The sequence below is a fragment of the Elephas maximus genome, chromosome 7 (genome assembly GCF_024166365.1).
Source record: "Elephas maximus indicus isolate mEleMax1 chromosome 7, mEleMax1 primary haplotype, whole genome shotgun sequence".
NCBI classification, from domain to species: Eukaryota; Metazoa; Chordata; class Mammalia; order Proboscidea; family Elephantidae; genus Elephas; species Elephas maximus.
Genome location: NC_064825.1, coordinates 124,425,663 through 124,439,878, shown reverse-complemented (window position 1 = coordinate 124,439,878; position 14,216 = coordinate 124,425,663). Strand labels below are relative to the sequence as shown.

Sequence of the window (14,216 nt, the reverse complement as noted above, 5' to 3'; positions counted from 1 at the left end):
ACTTTCCCGAGGTCACCCCACCAGGAAATGGCAAAGTCGGGATCCACAAGCTGGTTTCAGCTGCCAGAGTCTCCGTCGCAGCTGCTGGGAGTGTGTGCCTGTGTACCATTCTGGTGTTACAGATTCCAAGAGGCTAAATAATTGCTCTGAGTTCATGTAGCGGGTGTGAAGCAGGGCCAGGATTCAAAGTCGTGTCTGAGTCACGGCCGGGGCCATTAGCCACTTCCTCACACGAGGACATGCCAGGTGTGCACTTGACTGTCTCCACTGTGCACCAGGTTCAACAGACCCTCCTCGCCAGGTGCCCCCAGCGTTGCTCCAGAAAGAGACCTGGAGGGTGGCTCAGGTGCAGTTTCTGATTTCTTGCCCTTCTGGTGCCCCGTCTACCCATTTCACTCCCAAAGAAGTATTGGTTTCTGCTAGCTTGGCACTGAGAAAAGCTTTCCCATCAGTCTTACATGCATTAGATGTGGTGTGTGTATCGGAAGGACAGGAATGAGGATGCCAGTGGAGCCAGCCCAGCTGAGCAGACCCTGCCTTGGGGTCCCAGCCATGGACTGCACAGTAGGAGATGGTCATGATCACTCCAACCTCAATCCCTGGGACACTGGTGGGTCCACTTGCTCACATGCCTGTAAGGTCACCAGAGAGGAAGCCATCTGTTGGTGTTTCAATGAAGTTTATTTGCTTTCTTTTCCCTACTGGCTCAGGTTCAGGTGCGGGAGGCCTTTCAAGGGAGAGTATTCAAATCAGATAGTGTTGGCAGAGGCTGTGCTGCCAGCCCAGGGAAAAAGCTTTATCGCCAAAGCCCAGAGCTGGCTGGGGCTGGCCCAGGTGCTCAGGGACTCCACCCTCCCAGAAGAGGGCAAGGGCAGTGCTAACAAGGCATGTGAACCCTCTCTGGGCCTTTGTCTCTGCAGTGGAGTCACTCTGGAGGTTTGGATGGGGGATTTCTTGCTGAACTCAGGACAGGCCCTGGGAGTAGGGTAGGGGGAGAGTTACGGTTGAAGGCAGAGGGCAGTGACAATGGCCACCTGAGGCCAGCAGTAAGGAGCTGAGGCCGAGGGGGCAGTCACACACTCTGGCTCTGCAAGACCTCCAGGATGGCGTGGAGAATGGCGGCAGCTGCCACGGCCCCGGGGTCTGGCTGATCCAGCCGTGCCGAGCTGATATAACTGGCTCTTCCAGCTCCAGCTTCCATAGTCTTGGTGGCCTCGGCTGCAGCTTTGGCACTCTGAAGGGGTGGGGTGTGGGAGCAGGTTCAAGGATGGGCCACCAGGCCTCCTCCTCCCTGCCATGGGCAGAGTTCCTCTGCCATGCAATCTGGTGCAACCTGGCCTTCCGCCCTTTTGTCCCAGCTCTGCTGGCACCCTGCATAATGTTGCCGGGCCGGGGGAGGGTCACCTCCAACCTGCCTCTAGCAGAAAAAGAGGCTGCCGTTTACTATGTATCAGGCACCGGGCTTGGGCTCTATGTATCTCCTTGAAGCCTCACAGCAGCCCTGTGAACTAGGTACTATCCTTACCTCCATTTTAAAGAGGAAGAACAAGCCCAGGAAGGTTAATATGCTCAGGGTCACATGGAGGTGGGAGCCTGGTGGCCCCAGGCCTGTCTCTGGGCAGCTGGGCCTGGCCTCACTCACCTTGACAGCTTTGGTCAGGATTTGGAAGAGGTCAGCCCCTGGGCTCTTCCAGGCTTGCAGTTCCTGTCCTGCTGCCCACAGAGCGTCCAGCTGTACAAGGCGAGGGAGGGGCTGAGGAGTGGCCCAGCTACTGAGGGCCTTTAGGGCTTCTAAGCTCAAAAGAGGGAGAGGCTGGGGCCATGCCTGCATACATACCATTGTCCTGTCCCCAGGGGCAGCCTTTCCATACCTGGCAGGGGAAGAATAGAATGAGGTCCCTGTAGGGAATCCCTCTGCGGGTGAGGACAGGGCCCGGCTCCCCCAGCCCACCAGTGGTCTGAAACACAGGGGTCGAAGGCTCACTTCTGCATGGCCTCCAAGCCAGCATCCATGGCAGCAGACCAGGCGGGAAGGTCAGTCTTGGCCTTGAGGGGCTGGGCAGCCGCAGTCAGGAATAGGCCATAGAGCTGCAGAGGGCAGAATGCTGAACACCAGGACTGGCCTGGGCCTCAGCCACCCCGGCACCCCTCCCTGCCAGCCCTGCCAGCGCTCACCGCCCCCGATGAGCCTCCCATCTGCTCCAGCAGCAGGACAGACAGTCTGGAGAGGAGCTGGGCAGGGCTGGCAGGGGGTGGGCCCGCCTTCAACCAATCCTGGATGGCTGCAGGTGAGAGAGATGGGGAGGGATTCAGTACCCAGGCCTCTCTGCCAGTCAGCAGTAATGGGGGAGGGAGGAGGTTGAAAGAACTAAAAGGACCAGACTCCCAAGGCTCCCTTTCTGCACCCAGTGTGCGGCTGCCGAGGGGTGAGACATGGTGACTGGGAGAGACCTTGGCAGCCACCTAGCAGGTGAGGCCTGCCCAGAAACTGTCAGCCCTCAGCCTGATGTTTCATATCCCGCATTTCCTTGGCCCTCTGCACTAACATCCTATGTGCTTTCCTTATTCATCTTGTTTATGGTTTGTCTCCCCATCAGAATGTAAGCCCCAAAGGCAGTGACATTTGTCTGCTTTGTTGACTAGAGCCTAGAATGGTGCCTGGTCCATGGTAGGCGCTAAATAAATTTTTCTTGAATGAATGGGCCTGGACAATTAAGAGGTTTTTGCTGGTCTGGATGAAGTGAGAAACATCAGAATAATAGAGTGTTTCTGGAATTTAAAGTCATTCACTGTAAGGGATTCCATTCTTTTCTGAGATTATGACCTTCCTATGTTGATAGTGTTAGAAGGTCCTTTCTTTAGGGAAACGGGTGCAAAGATTTTGGGAATGACATCATTTGGCAAAATAACAGTTGGTAACCCCTGGCTGGTGTGGTGGTTAAGAGCTTGGCTGCTAACCAAAAGGTTGGCAGTTCAAATCCACCATCTGCTCCTTGGAAACCCTATGGGGCAGTTCTACTCTGTCCCATAGAGTCACTTTGAGTTGTAATCGACTCACTGCAATGGGTTTGGTGGCTTGGTTTAATCCTATAATAGCACTCCAAGTTTTTGGAATGTTCTAGTTCATGAAATGCCAAAATCTAAGAACCCAGGTGCCACATCAGCCAATCTCCTGACCCCAGAGGGGCCTGGCACCAACCTCTGGCAGCACGGCTGTGGGTGGTACCGCAGTCGCCATCACCAGCAGCCCGGTCCAGGGCGTTCAGGCACTCCTCTAGGCCCAGGAGGGTGCTGCACACCCGTTCCAGCACAAGCACCGTCAGCTTCGAGGCTAAACCTGGCAAAGGAGGGCAGTGGGGAAAAGGCCTGCCTGGCCCGCCTCCCGACCAAACTTGACCGAGGTAGTAGTGTGGGCACCAGGGCCTGGACCCTGCCAGACGCCTGGGGCTCCACTCACATCCCCACCCCCTTTGGGGCTCAGGCCCAAGCCCTGGGCCACCAAGGAAGTGCCCCCTCCAAACAGCAGGGCCTGGTACCTCCTGCAGCAGTGGAGTCAGGGGTCCCTGGGGGCTCGGTAGGGGCTGCCCGGCTCCGCTTCCGCCCAGTCACAGAGACCCTGGCTGTGCTGGGCCAGGCTGATGCAGTGGTTTCAGCATCTGGGGACCGGCAAGACAGTAGGATCACTCTCTCAGGCTCAGTCAGCCAGCCAGGGATCAAGTGGGGCTTGGCTCCCTGCCTGGCACTGTGGCCCCGCTCCCTCAGTAGATGGCCTCTTGCCCTCGAGGAATGGGAGCCACCTTAACAAGCATGTACTGAGTGCCTACTGTGTTGTGCACAAGGGGAAGGAGCCAGGCAGATCTGGGGAGGATCGGATACCAACTCCTCCGCAGTCAAGTGAGAAGTGGCAGAAGAAGCCAGAACGGGCCACTTCACAGGGCCCAAAGCCCAATTTTCATGGCCAGCCCTGATGGGGGGCCCTAGGAGTCCCTTGGCTCCTCCCATCACCAGAAGCCCTGGCTCGGGTGACCCCAGGTTCCCATCTCACCTATCAGTTTCAGGAGGGGCTCATCGGCCAGCAGGAGGGTGAGAGAAACGCCAGGCATCTCCAGCGCAGACATGAAGGTGCCCACCAGGGCCCGGGCAATCTTCACCCCACGGCCCTCTGCAGTACCAAAGCATGGAAGTCCATGAGACAGGGAAGGAAGGACGCCCCTCCATCCATCAGAGCACGGGGAAAGAAACAGAAAAGTAGGAAAACAAGGATGTTGGAAGCGGGGGCCCTGAGGCCAGTGGGAAGAGGCCAGCTTTCCTCAGGGCATCATGTGTCCACAGTCCCTGGAGGTGCCCCTCTTTAGGGCAGATGAGTAATTACAGGTCTCACTGAGTTCTAGCAGGTACCAGACAGTTTTCAGTGTCTTCTGTATGCTCAATCTCATTTAACCCTCACAACAATCATATAAGGCAGGTACTGTTATCACCCCACTTTACAGACCAGGAAGCCAAGGCTCTGAGGCACCCAACAACGAAGTGGCAGAGTGACGGCTGAACTCGGGCATGAGTGACTGCATCACCTGTGCCCTGGGCCGTAACAAGGCACCATGTCAGCTGCTTTGCTATGCGCAGCTTCAAAGGGCAGGAGGGAAGATGTTCTGGAGGTTGGGGCAGGTCCCCTGCCCTGTGTGGGGCTCACCCAGAGAGCGGACAGCAGCGTCAGCTACGATGCCCAGTTCCAGGAAGGACAGGCCACCCAGGTTGTTGACCATCAGCACCACCGAGGAGCCTATAGGTAGAGATGACACCCACAGGTGAGACTTTCTGGGGGCCCTACCCAGAGAGGTAGGAAAGGTTGGAGGTGGGGGAGACAGGTCACCCACCTGACTGCACAGGCACATGGGACGCATTGGAAGGGTCTGTCATGTGGTCGAGCATGAGCTTCACAATGTCATTGGCTGTTGCCATCTGTCAGAGGGAGCCAGGAGTAAGCTGTGTGGGGGAGACCTGGTCTTGGACCAGCCTGGGGCAAGGAGTCCACCTACCTTTATCCGACGCACGCCAGCTTCCCCGTGGATGCCTGTGGATAGACGTGGCACGGCTGACCCACCTGGGCTGGGGATTGGCTCATTTCATCTTATCAAGGTCAGGATAAAGCACTCAGCACCAGGCTAGACACTGTGCGTGGGGAATGGTGTGGCAAGGGGCAGAATGATGAAAATTGTACAGCCACCACTCTCCTGGAGCTTGTGGCTTGGTGGTGAGACAACCAGAAACCGGAGGAGTGCTAACGAGAGGCAGTCACAGCGAGGCTACAGGAGGCCTATGCCCACCACCTTGGAAGCACAGGGGAGGAGCAGGAAAGCTCTGCAGCCGCGGTGGCCTTTGAATGGCCCTGAAGACAAGGGCTGCATTTTGGCAGGGCAGGAGGACCTATGGATGGTGTGAGCCCAGGCCAGGAAGTGAGCAGGTGCACAGAGCCCCACATCAGGGAGCCCTGGGTGTGGATGCAAAGTAGGTAGAATTCAGACAGGTTGGGCCAGAGGGCCTCAGTGTCCACTTAAAGATATTAAGACCACCTAGGGGATAGCTCCAGCATGACACAGAGAGGACCAGGTAGATAGCTCCCAGGGCACAAACCCAGTGCCATCAAGTCGATTCCGACTCAGGGCACAAGACAGAGACAAAAGCCAAGACAGAGGAGCAGGCATGACTGGGCAGGGGCGGCCACAAGCTTACCCAGGCCCAGCTCTACCTCATCAGCGGAGAGCTCAAAGGTGGGTTTGGAGCCAGGAACACTGCAGGAGGACAAGCTCACCCCCAGGGTACCTGTGAGAAATGAGGCACATAAGGGGTTACTGCTCTGGCCTTGGCACTGCACCAGGAAGGGCAGCAGCAATCCCTGCCCACCAGTATCCTCTTCACTGACAAGGGCTGCCAGCCTCTTTCATCTTAACCATGAAACAGAACCCAGCCCTGGTACCCAAGGCCACCAGGCCCCAGGAGCTGCCCCATGGAAACCTTCCTTCGGCCCCTAGAGAAAACTCTGTAAAGCCGCCACTATGCAGCTGACAGGTATCTGGCTCCTAGGCCCAACGCCTGCTTCAACCTTGCCCCTACCTTCTTGAGCCCCTGGGCTGTACTCACCCATGGCTGCGGCGACTGCGCTCACCCGCTTAGTGATCTCCTCCAGCCCCACACCAGCCTCGGCCAGGGCACCTGCCACCTGCACCCCACAGACAGAAGCCCCCAAGATGGAAGGAGTTACAACACCATGTGTGAGCAGAAGATGGGCTGGGGAGGAGTTTCTCGTTGGGAAGGGAGAATCCTAGTGCTCCCACACCTGGCCTGGCCCATCACGTTTAGGGCAGGAGAGTGCAACCCCTTCGTTTACCACGAACCTGCCAGGAACCTTTAGGAACCCCAGTCTGTTGGAGGTATAGAGGACTTTACAAATGGGGAAATGAGCCCAGAGAAGGCAGGTGACTTGTCCAATGTCACACAGCCAGTTGGCAGCCAGTTTCCCAATTCCTAGAGTTCTTTTTCAGGTGGCACATCAGCGTGGCTTACTTCATCCATCCAAGCATCCATCCATGCATCCATCTGTCCAACCGTCCATCCATCCACCCATCCACCAATTCATCCATTCATTGACCCACCTAGCCACCCATCCATCCATCCACCTAGCTGCCCACCTACCGACCCACCCATCCATCCACCCAACCAACCGTCCACCCTGTATTTACAGCATCTATTACGTGCTGAGTGCTAGGAAAAAAAAAAGATGACTAAGTCACAGTCCCTGTGTCTAAGGAGCTCAGTCTGGGAAGCAAGTGGAGCAACAGACACACACACAACTAGAAAACAGACTGCAAGGTGGTAAATGCAGTGATAGAGTTCACACGGGATATTATGGGAGCACTGAGGAGGGGCTCCTAACCAGTGTGGGGTGGTGGAGAGGTCAGGGAAAGCCTCCCAGATGGGGAGACACCAGAGATGGGCCTCTAAAAATAGTAGGAGTTAGCTGAGCCAAAAGTGGAGAGGATATTCCAGGCCATAGACACAGCACAAGCAAAGCAGAGATAAGCCCAGCCCGGTGGGTACAGGGATCTGGTGTTAACAGAGCATAAGAGGAAAGTGGGAGCGATGGGTGATGAGGATGAAAAGTCAGGGAGGTAAGTCAACAAAGTGGTGGGCACCTAACCAAGAAGCTTGGGGAGGAGGCTGGAAGCATGGAAGGGTCCATTGAGAAGGCCACTGCAGCCCTCTGGGCATGAGCAGATCAGCCCTGAACCAAAGCTGGGTCGGGGAGGGCAGGGGTCCCAGGAGGATGTGTGGTACTGAGGCATTTGGGAGTAGAGTCACCAGGCTATTGACTGGATGTAGGGGAAGGGAGAGAAGGGTCTGGGAGTGGCTTCTCGGGGTGTGTTTGTCAGGGGGAAGGCACGGCAAGGTCCTGCCACCAGGTGCTGCCTGAAGAGAGAAAACTGAGTGAGGGCAGGGCCACGGATGGGGATCTTACCTTGTGTATAAGCACAGTGCCACAGAGCCCCCGCCTGCCTGCCTTCTTCAGGACGGTGAAGGCGCTGTCATCCCCAATGACCACCATCTCCACTGGGATGCCTTCAGCCCGGGCCTGCTCCCGGGCCAGGCCAAAGTTGAGCCGGTCCCCCGTGTAGTTCTTCACGATGAGGAGGGTCCCCGCTACAGGAGTCAAAGGCAGGGCCCCGTCAGTGCTTGCCCTCATCCACCCCACAGCGCACCCTCCCTGCCCAGCCTCCTGGTCCCTCCACATGACAGTCTTACCTGTGCCTGCCTGGGCCACTGCCCTGATGGCCGCCAGGATGCTGCCCACGGCCGGGGAGGTGAACACAGCTCCTGCAATGACCCCCGTCAGCATCCCCTTCCCTATGAAACCTGGAGACAGGGAGGGGTGAGAAAGAGGACAATGGGTAGGGACCTGTTCCTGTAGTCACTGAGGATTCCCACACTCTTTGACCTTATGGTTTGGTGAGCCCCTACTGTGTGCCTCGCACCACAGAGCACCAGGGTCGTCTTCTCAGGAGTCATCGTGGAGAGGCCTTCCTGAAACCACCCCTTCCCCAGCAACCCACTGTTCCTTTACTCTATTTGACTGCCTTTACCACACAGTTGTCGCTCTCTCATACCATCTGTTATGGGTTGAATTATGTTCCCCCAAAATGTATGTCAACTTGGCTAGGCCAAGAGTCCCAATATTGTGTGACTGTCCACCATTTTGTCATCCAATGTGATTTTCCTATATGTTGTAAACCCTGCCTCTATGATGTTAACGAGGCAGGATTCAAACTACAGAATTAGGTTGTTTTAAGTCCACCTCTTTTGAGATATGAGAGAACTGAGCAGAGAGACAGAGGACCTCATACCATCAAAAAAACAAGAGCCAGGAGAACAGTGCGTCCTTTGGACCCAGGGTCCCTGCACTGAGAAGATCCTGTCCAGAGGAAGACTGAAGACAAAGACCTTCCTCTAGAATCGACAGACAGAGAAAGCCTTCCCCTGGAGTTGATGCTCTGAATCTGGACTTCTAGCCTCCTAGATTGTGAGAGAATAAAATTGTTTGTCGGATCCATCCACTTGTGATATTTCTGTTACAGCAGCACTAGATGACTGAGACAGAAAAGGGCCTGAGAGATCATTTGGCTGAACTGAGTTCCACAGAGAGGCCATGACTGGCCCCAGATCACAGCAGGAGGGGCTGGGAGAGCTGGAACCAGAAGCCGGTTCCTGGCTCTGGGCTAGGCTCTGTCCTCAACCTCATACCAGCACTGGGCATCTCCTGGGGACTTCCTGTCCACCCTGACTAGCATCTCCCACCCTGCCTCTGCCCCTTCTACTCACCGGCATGGGCAGGCTCGTGGCCAGAGCCCCCGCCCGACAACAGTGCCACCCGGCCCCTGAGGCTGTCCAGGTCAGAGCGGAGGGCCACACGGTGGCCCTGCAGGAGCTGCAGGCTGGGGTTGCAGGCCACCAGGCCTGCAAGGGCATCATCAACACAGTCTGCCACCGAGTTCACGAGCTTCTTGGAGGTCTGTGGGATGGAAGCGAGGAGGTTCAGGGCGTGGGCAGCAGACACCCCATCCTGCTCAGCCACTTTCCTATGGCCAAGACCCCTCTGCCACATCCACTCGGAAACTCCAGGAACACGCCAGACCCTTGGGTCGGGCAGCATCGTCACAGGTGGAGGATGCTGCGACTCCCCTTCTGAACTGGCGGCTTTTTATGGAGCGTTTTAGACCATGGCTTAAATTTAGCCTGAAAAAATGGCTTCAAGGCAAAGAAAACAGGGGAGCTGGAGTCCTGATTGTAAAAAAATATAACAAAACCCTGAGAGCCAACATCCTTCTTCTGTCGAAGGAGGAGAAGCCCCAGGGAGGTTCCCGTGCTGCCCATCTGATGCTTTGACTGGGCCTCTGACACACAGTGAACAGTTCCCGAGCCCCTCTGGGTGCCAGGCTCAGTGCTCGGCGCTGGGCATGTGGAGATAACAGAACGCCCTTCGTGCCCTGGATGGAAATGCAAGGAGGCCATTTCCATATCCTGTGGGCTGAGTGGAAACCCTGGTGGTAGAGTGGTTAAGGGCTACAGCTGCTAACCAAAAGGTCAGCAGTTTGAATCTACCAGACGCTCCTTGGAAACCCTATGAGGCAGTTCTACTGAAATGGAATTGAGTTGATGGCAATGGGTTTGGTTTTGGTGGGCCGAGCTAGCAAGAGTAATGTGTGTGTGCTATGCAAGCACAGAGGGGCCTCAACCTCCTCAGAGCATCCTGGAAGTCTTTGTGAAGCATAAGTAGGAGTCAGGTAGGTAAAAAAGTAGTAGGGAGCACAGGAGGAGGAAAGGCGGAGGACATTCCAGAAGAGAAAGAGGCACGAGCCAAGGACTGGAGGTGAGAAATAACAGGGTAGGTGCAGGAACCAGGGAGCCAGTTAGAACGGCTAGAGGATCAAATGGCCCGTGGGGAGAGGGGGACAGGGGCCTTACTGGCCCTAGAAGAGCCTGGCCTGGGGAGCCACAGGAGGGAGGGACATGGGCACATGGGCAGGCCAGCCTGAGAGCCACAGAGCAGTCCCACGCTCAGCTGAGCTGATACAGAGGGTGAGGGCAGAAGAGAGTAACATAGGGCTAGACTGGTTACAAGCTTGAGCTCTGCAATCATGGGGACTTCAGTTCAAATTCCACCTCTGCCTTTCATTAGTTTTGAAAACTCAGTGAAGAAATGTCACTGTTCCGAGCCTTGATTCTTCCTGCACAAAATGGAGAAATGGCAGCTTAATGATATAGCACATGGGTGTTATACAGTACGAGCTCAACAAAAGGAAGTGTGGTGCAAGTGGCTGCTCAGCTGCTAACCGAAAGACTGGAGGTTCAAGTACACCCAGAGGCACCTCAGAAGAAAGGCTTGGTGATATACTTCTGAAAAATCAGCCGTTGAAAACCCTACGGAGCACAGCTCTACTCTGACACACGCGGGGTCGCCATGAGTTGGAAATGACTCGACGGTGACTGTTTTTTATTCCTATTATATTTCAACCAGGCTCTGAAAAGCTAGAGCTGGCTGCACACAGGCTGCAGACTGGGCTGCAGTTTCTGCCTTTATCCTGAAGAGTGGGACTGGGGCCCCATAGGGGGGACTCAAGGGCCAGGCTCCCAGCGCCACCTGGTGGCCGGGCGCAGCCTACAGTTGAGCCAGGTCCCTGCCTGAGCCTGCCAGAACCTGACTCCATTGTGCAAAATTTGGTGCTGACGCCTCCCTGCCGGCCTTTCCTGGGTGGGGCGATGGCCAGGCCAAGCCACCTGCTTCAGCTTAGGAGAGCAGCCTGGGCCAGTAAGGAGCGAGCGGCATAAGATTGGCACCGTTTCCTGAGCAGGGACTAAGGACCAGGCCTGGTTCTAAGTGCTTTAGAGAACATCTCATTTAATCTTTCCAACACGCCTGTGCAGGAAAGATTAGCCTGGTGAGGAAACCGAGGCACAAGTGAATGACTTTGCCCAAGGTCACACAGCCAGCAAGTATCCAGGTCAGCCTGGCTCCAACACTGGCACCATTTTGACAATATCAAGCTCCTTTCCCAAGGGGCTGACTTATATAATGAGAATTTAAAAAAACAAAAAAACATTGCCAGTGAGTCAATTCCAACCCACGTGTGTGTTCCACAGGGTTTTCAAGGAGCCTGAGGGTGGTAGAGGTCTTGCCCTGGGAAGGGCACAGGCTTATGGCTCTCAGAGTCCATCAGGGACTGGGACATGCAATGAAGACACGAATTGTTCTCAATCCAGCCCTGGCTCAAGTGTTGCCACCCTCCAAAAGTGTGCCCCGTTCTCTATTTCTGACAATCTGTCCTGTATGGGGTTCTCAACCATCACTGCACCAGAGGGGCCAGTGCCATCCCTGGTTCCCAGCATCTGAGGGGGCCAGGGGATGAAAAAGGAAAGCAAGTCAGATGCTGTGAGAGGTCCCAGGACTCTGATCTAGGGCTACTTGGTGGTAAGCCATAGTCTGCCTCACACTGCAGATGAGGACAAAGAGGCTCAGAGAGGTCAAATCTTTTGTGCAAGGTCACACAGTTGCTTGGTTACATGGTTGAGATTTGAACCCAGATCCGTCCAAAGTTTGCTTTGGTTCAGATATTTCTAGGGTGGACCTGGAACAATGGCCAAGGGCATACTGAGCCTCCCACAGTGTAGATCCCAGCTCTGGGACTAGCTCACACAAGCCCCAGCCTCAGTAACAAGTACAGGTAAGGCCAAATAAGACCATTCATTAGCTGTTTTACAGAAGTAGATCACCAGGCCTTTCTTCCTAGTCTCTCTTAGTTTGGAAGTGCTGCTGAAACCTCTTCAGCATCACAGCAATATGCAAGCCTCCACTGACAGACCAAGGTGCACTGGCCAGGAACTGAACCGGAGTCTCTCCCACATGGAGGGCGAGAACTCTACCACTGAACCCACTGTCACAGAGTATAAAGACAAAACAAAAAAACAAAGCCCATTACCGTCGATTCCAACTCGTAGCAACCCTACAGAGCAGAGTAGAACTACCCCACAGAGTTTCCAAGGAGCACCTGATAGATTCGAACTGCCGGCCTTTTGGTTAGCTGCTGTAATTCTTAACCACTACACCACCAGGGTTTCCCCATTATACGGTAGGTGACTATTACTGTTCTAGCCTGTATGTGTGACCCAGACTTGGGGCAGATGGGCCCTGAAGGGACTCACAGGCTACAGCCCCAGGCCTGGCTGGGACCAGAGGGCTCCAGAAGTAGAAGGAAGCAGGGATCAGCCCTGGACAGAGAGGAGGACTCTTCTTTCTTCACCTCCCTGAACTTCAGGAAGGAGCAGCACCTCTTGATCAGGGCCTAAGGAACTCCAGCATGGCCCGGGCTGGGACATCCACTGCTCCAAAACCACAGTGTCCTTCCCCTGCCCTGGCTCCCACGGAACTCACCATGGTGCGGAGGCTCGGAAGCAGGCAGTGTTCAAACCTTCACGCTTAGCTGCCAGAAGACAGGAGATCCTGAGGGTGCTATCTAGGTTCGAGCTCGGTGGAGGTGGCAGCTGCACCTGCAGGAGTGGGTAAGGATGCGAGCTGCTGAAGGGACTTGTGGCAGACTGGCACAGTCACGCTACCAGTGCCCTAGTAATTAGGGAGCTGCCCCAGACTTTGATCCAAGTTCAAATTCTAGTTCGTGGGCTGGGGATGGAGAAGAGCGTGGGGCTGACCAAGGTTCACACCTGCACTTGGCTGCCAGGAGACAGATTGATCTACGTTGGGCACAGGGCTACCTTTACGCCCAGGAGCAGCTTCACCACCAAGGAGCAAAGTTACCCACCTAGTAACTTCATCTTTTACACCGGTATTGCATGAAAAAATTTGCAACGATTTTCACGTTTGCTCTCAGCACCACACCAGCAGAAGAGAAACAAAGAAAAAAACACCAAACCAGTAGCCATCACATCAATTCCGACCCATAGTGCTCCTACAGGACAGAGTAGAACTGTCCCCATAGGGTTTCCAAGGAGCGGCTGGTGGATTTGAACTGCAACCCTTTGGTTAGCAGCCCTATTTCTTAACCACCGCAACACCAGAAGGGAGGCAGCTCTAATTTCACTCCATTGAGGAAACTGAGACTTAGAAAGGTCTAATGACTTGTCCAATGTTATACTGGGAAAAGCCAGGACTCAAACTCATGTTTAGTCTTTCTGCAAAGCCTGTGGTCTTTCTACAGGTAATTCAGGGCTTCCAAAGACTAGCAGAGTCCCTGGCGTATTCAGCCTGCTGCAGAAGAGTCTCGGAGTCATCCAGGTTCCTGGTGGAAGGCTGATTGTGTGTGCAGTGGAAAGAACCCAGTCTGCGTTCAGAAGACCTGGCTTTGTACCTAGCTCTGCCTCTGATTTGCTGGGGGGACCTTAGTGGGTGGGCGGGCTCAGCCTCAGCTTCCTCATGTGTAAAACAAGGTTGGCTCCTCTCTGGCATTCTGCAGGTGGGTTCTCTTGCTCCATGGGAAGCCTGTCTGATGTAAGGTAGCCTGGAGGGTACAGGGCCAATTGACCACCCTCATGAGCCATTAAGGTTCTCACCGTGAGATTCTGATTTTGTGCTTGGGGTCAGATTTTGAACAGCAATGGAAGCACTAACGATGCTGAGCAAGAGTCCTGGTGAGCCCTTTAAAGTCTTAAAAATAGAAAACAGTTTAAAAGGGGAGAAGTGAGCGTTCTGGCGCCCCAGATGAGGCAGGGAGGTGGCTCTAAGGTCAGGCGAGGTCACCGGCTGAGTTTGGGGAAGCTGAGAGGGTTCAAGGGGAGGGAGACAGGGAACTGCGTCTGGGATCCACACAAATCGCTGTCACCTCCCTCCGCTCTAGGCCTCTACAGTCCTCCCGGTTCCAAAAGGGGAACAACCCCAAATGCTCCTGAAGCAAGTGTGGGGGAAGGGCGGAGATCTGGGGAAGCGCTAGGGGCGAGGACCGGGGGGAGGATTGGGAGTTTGGGGTCGGCGAGCTCTGAATGCGGAGGGGCAAGCCTCCCTGCCCTCTCGCTACCGCCAGCTCCTGCAGCAGCCACCTCCGGAGCCGCCGGCGCTTCACAAGGACCCCTTTGCGTGTTCTCATCCGGGTACTGCAGACTCTGGCGGTAGAGGCGGGGCGGAGCCTCTGGGGGCGGGGCTTCCTGTGGTTGGCTGCCTC

General features: G+C 55.3%; 1 protein-coding gene across 3 annotated transcripts; it reads right to left on the bottom strand.

The window, feature by feature from the left end:
- Positions 1 to 669: 669 nt before the first annotated feature.
- Positions 670 to 14,157, bottom strand: TKFC (triokinase and FMN cyclase). Of its 3 annotated transcripts, none has more exons than XM_049892140.1 (19): positions 14,073 to 14,157; positions 13,612 to 13,705; positions 12,479 to 12,594; positions 8,872 to 9,061; positions 7,798 to 7,908; positions 7,514 to 7,695; positions 6,139 to 6,217; positions 5,731 to 5,820; positions 5,037 to 5,071; positions 4,875 to 4,959; positions 4,691 to 4,780; positions 4,046 to 4,162; positions 3,537 to 3,656; positions 3,200 to 3,337; positions 2,176 to 2,282; positions 1,985 to 2,088; positions 1,838 to 1,871; positions 1,643 to 1,732; positions 670 to 1,234 (listed from the first exon to the last, which is right to left on the bottom strand). In XM_049892140.1, the coding sequence occupies exons 3-19, from the start codon at positions 12,479 to 12,481 to the stop codon at positions 1,073 to 1,075; spliced, it is 1,737 nt and encodes a 578-aa protein (XP_049748097.1). In that variant the 5' UTR covers positions 12,482 to 12,594; positions 13,612 to 13,705; positions 14,073 to 14,157; the 3' UTR covers positions 670 to 1,072. The 3 variants fall into 3 exon arrangements, with proteins under 3 accessions (XP_049748097.1, XP_049748099.1, XP_049748098.1); XM_049892142.1 differs by having other exon boundaries at positions 14,095 to 14,141; XM_049892141.1 differs by lacking the exon at positions 13,612 to 13,705.
- Positions 14,158 to 14,216: the final 59 nt, after the last annotated feature.

Bases quoted from the DNA above. Each gene is read 5' to 3' on its own strand.
- TKFC (XM_049892140.1), bottom strand. The intron at 4,781-4,874 runs GTGGGTGACCTG...CTCTACCTATAG, and splicing joins CCATGTGCCTGTGCAGTCAG to GCTCCTCGGTGGTGCTGATG. The intron at 1,872-1,984 runs GTGAGCCTTCGA...TTCCCCTGCCAG, and splicing joins GGCTTGGAGGCCATGCAGAA to GTATGGAAAGGCTGCCCCTG.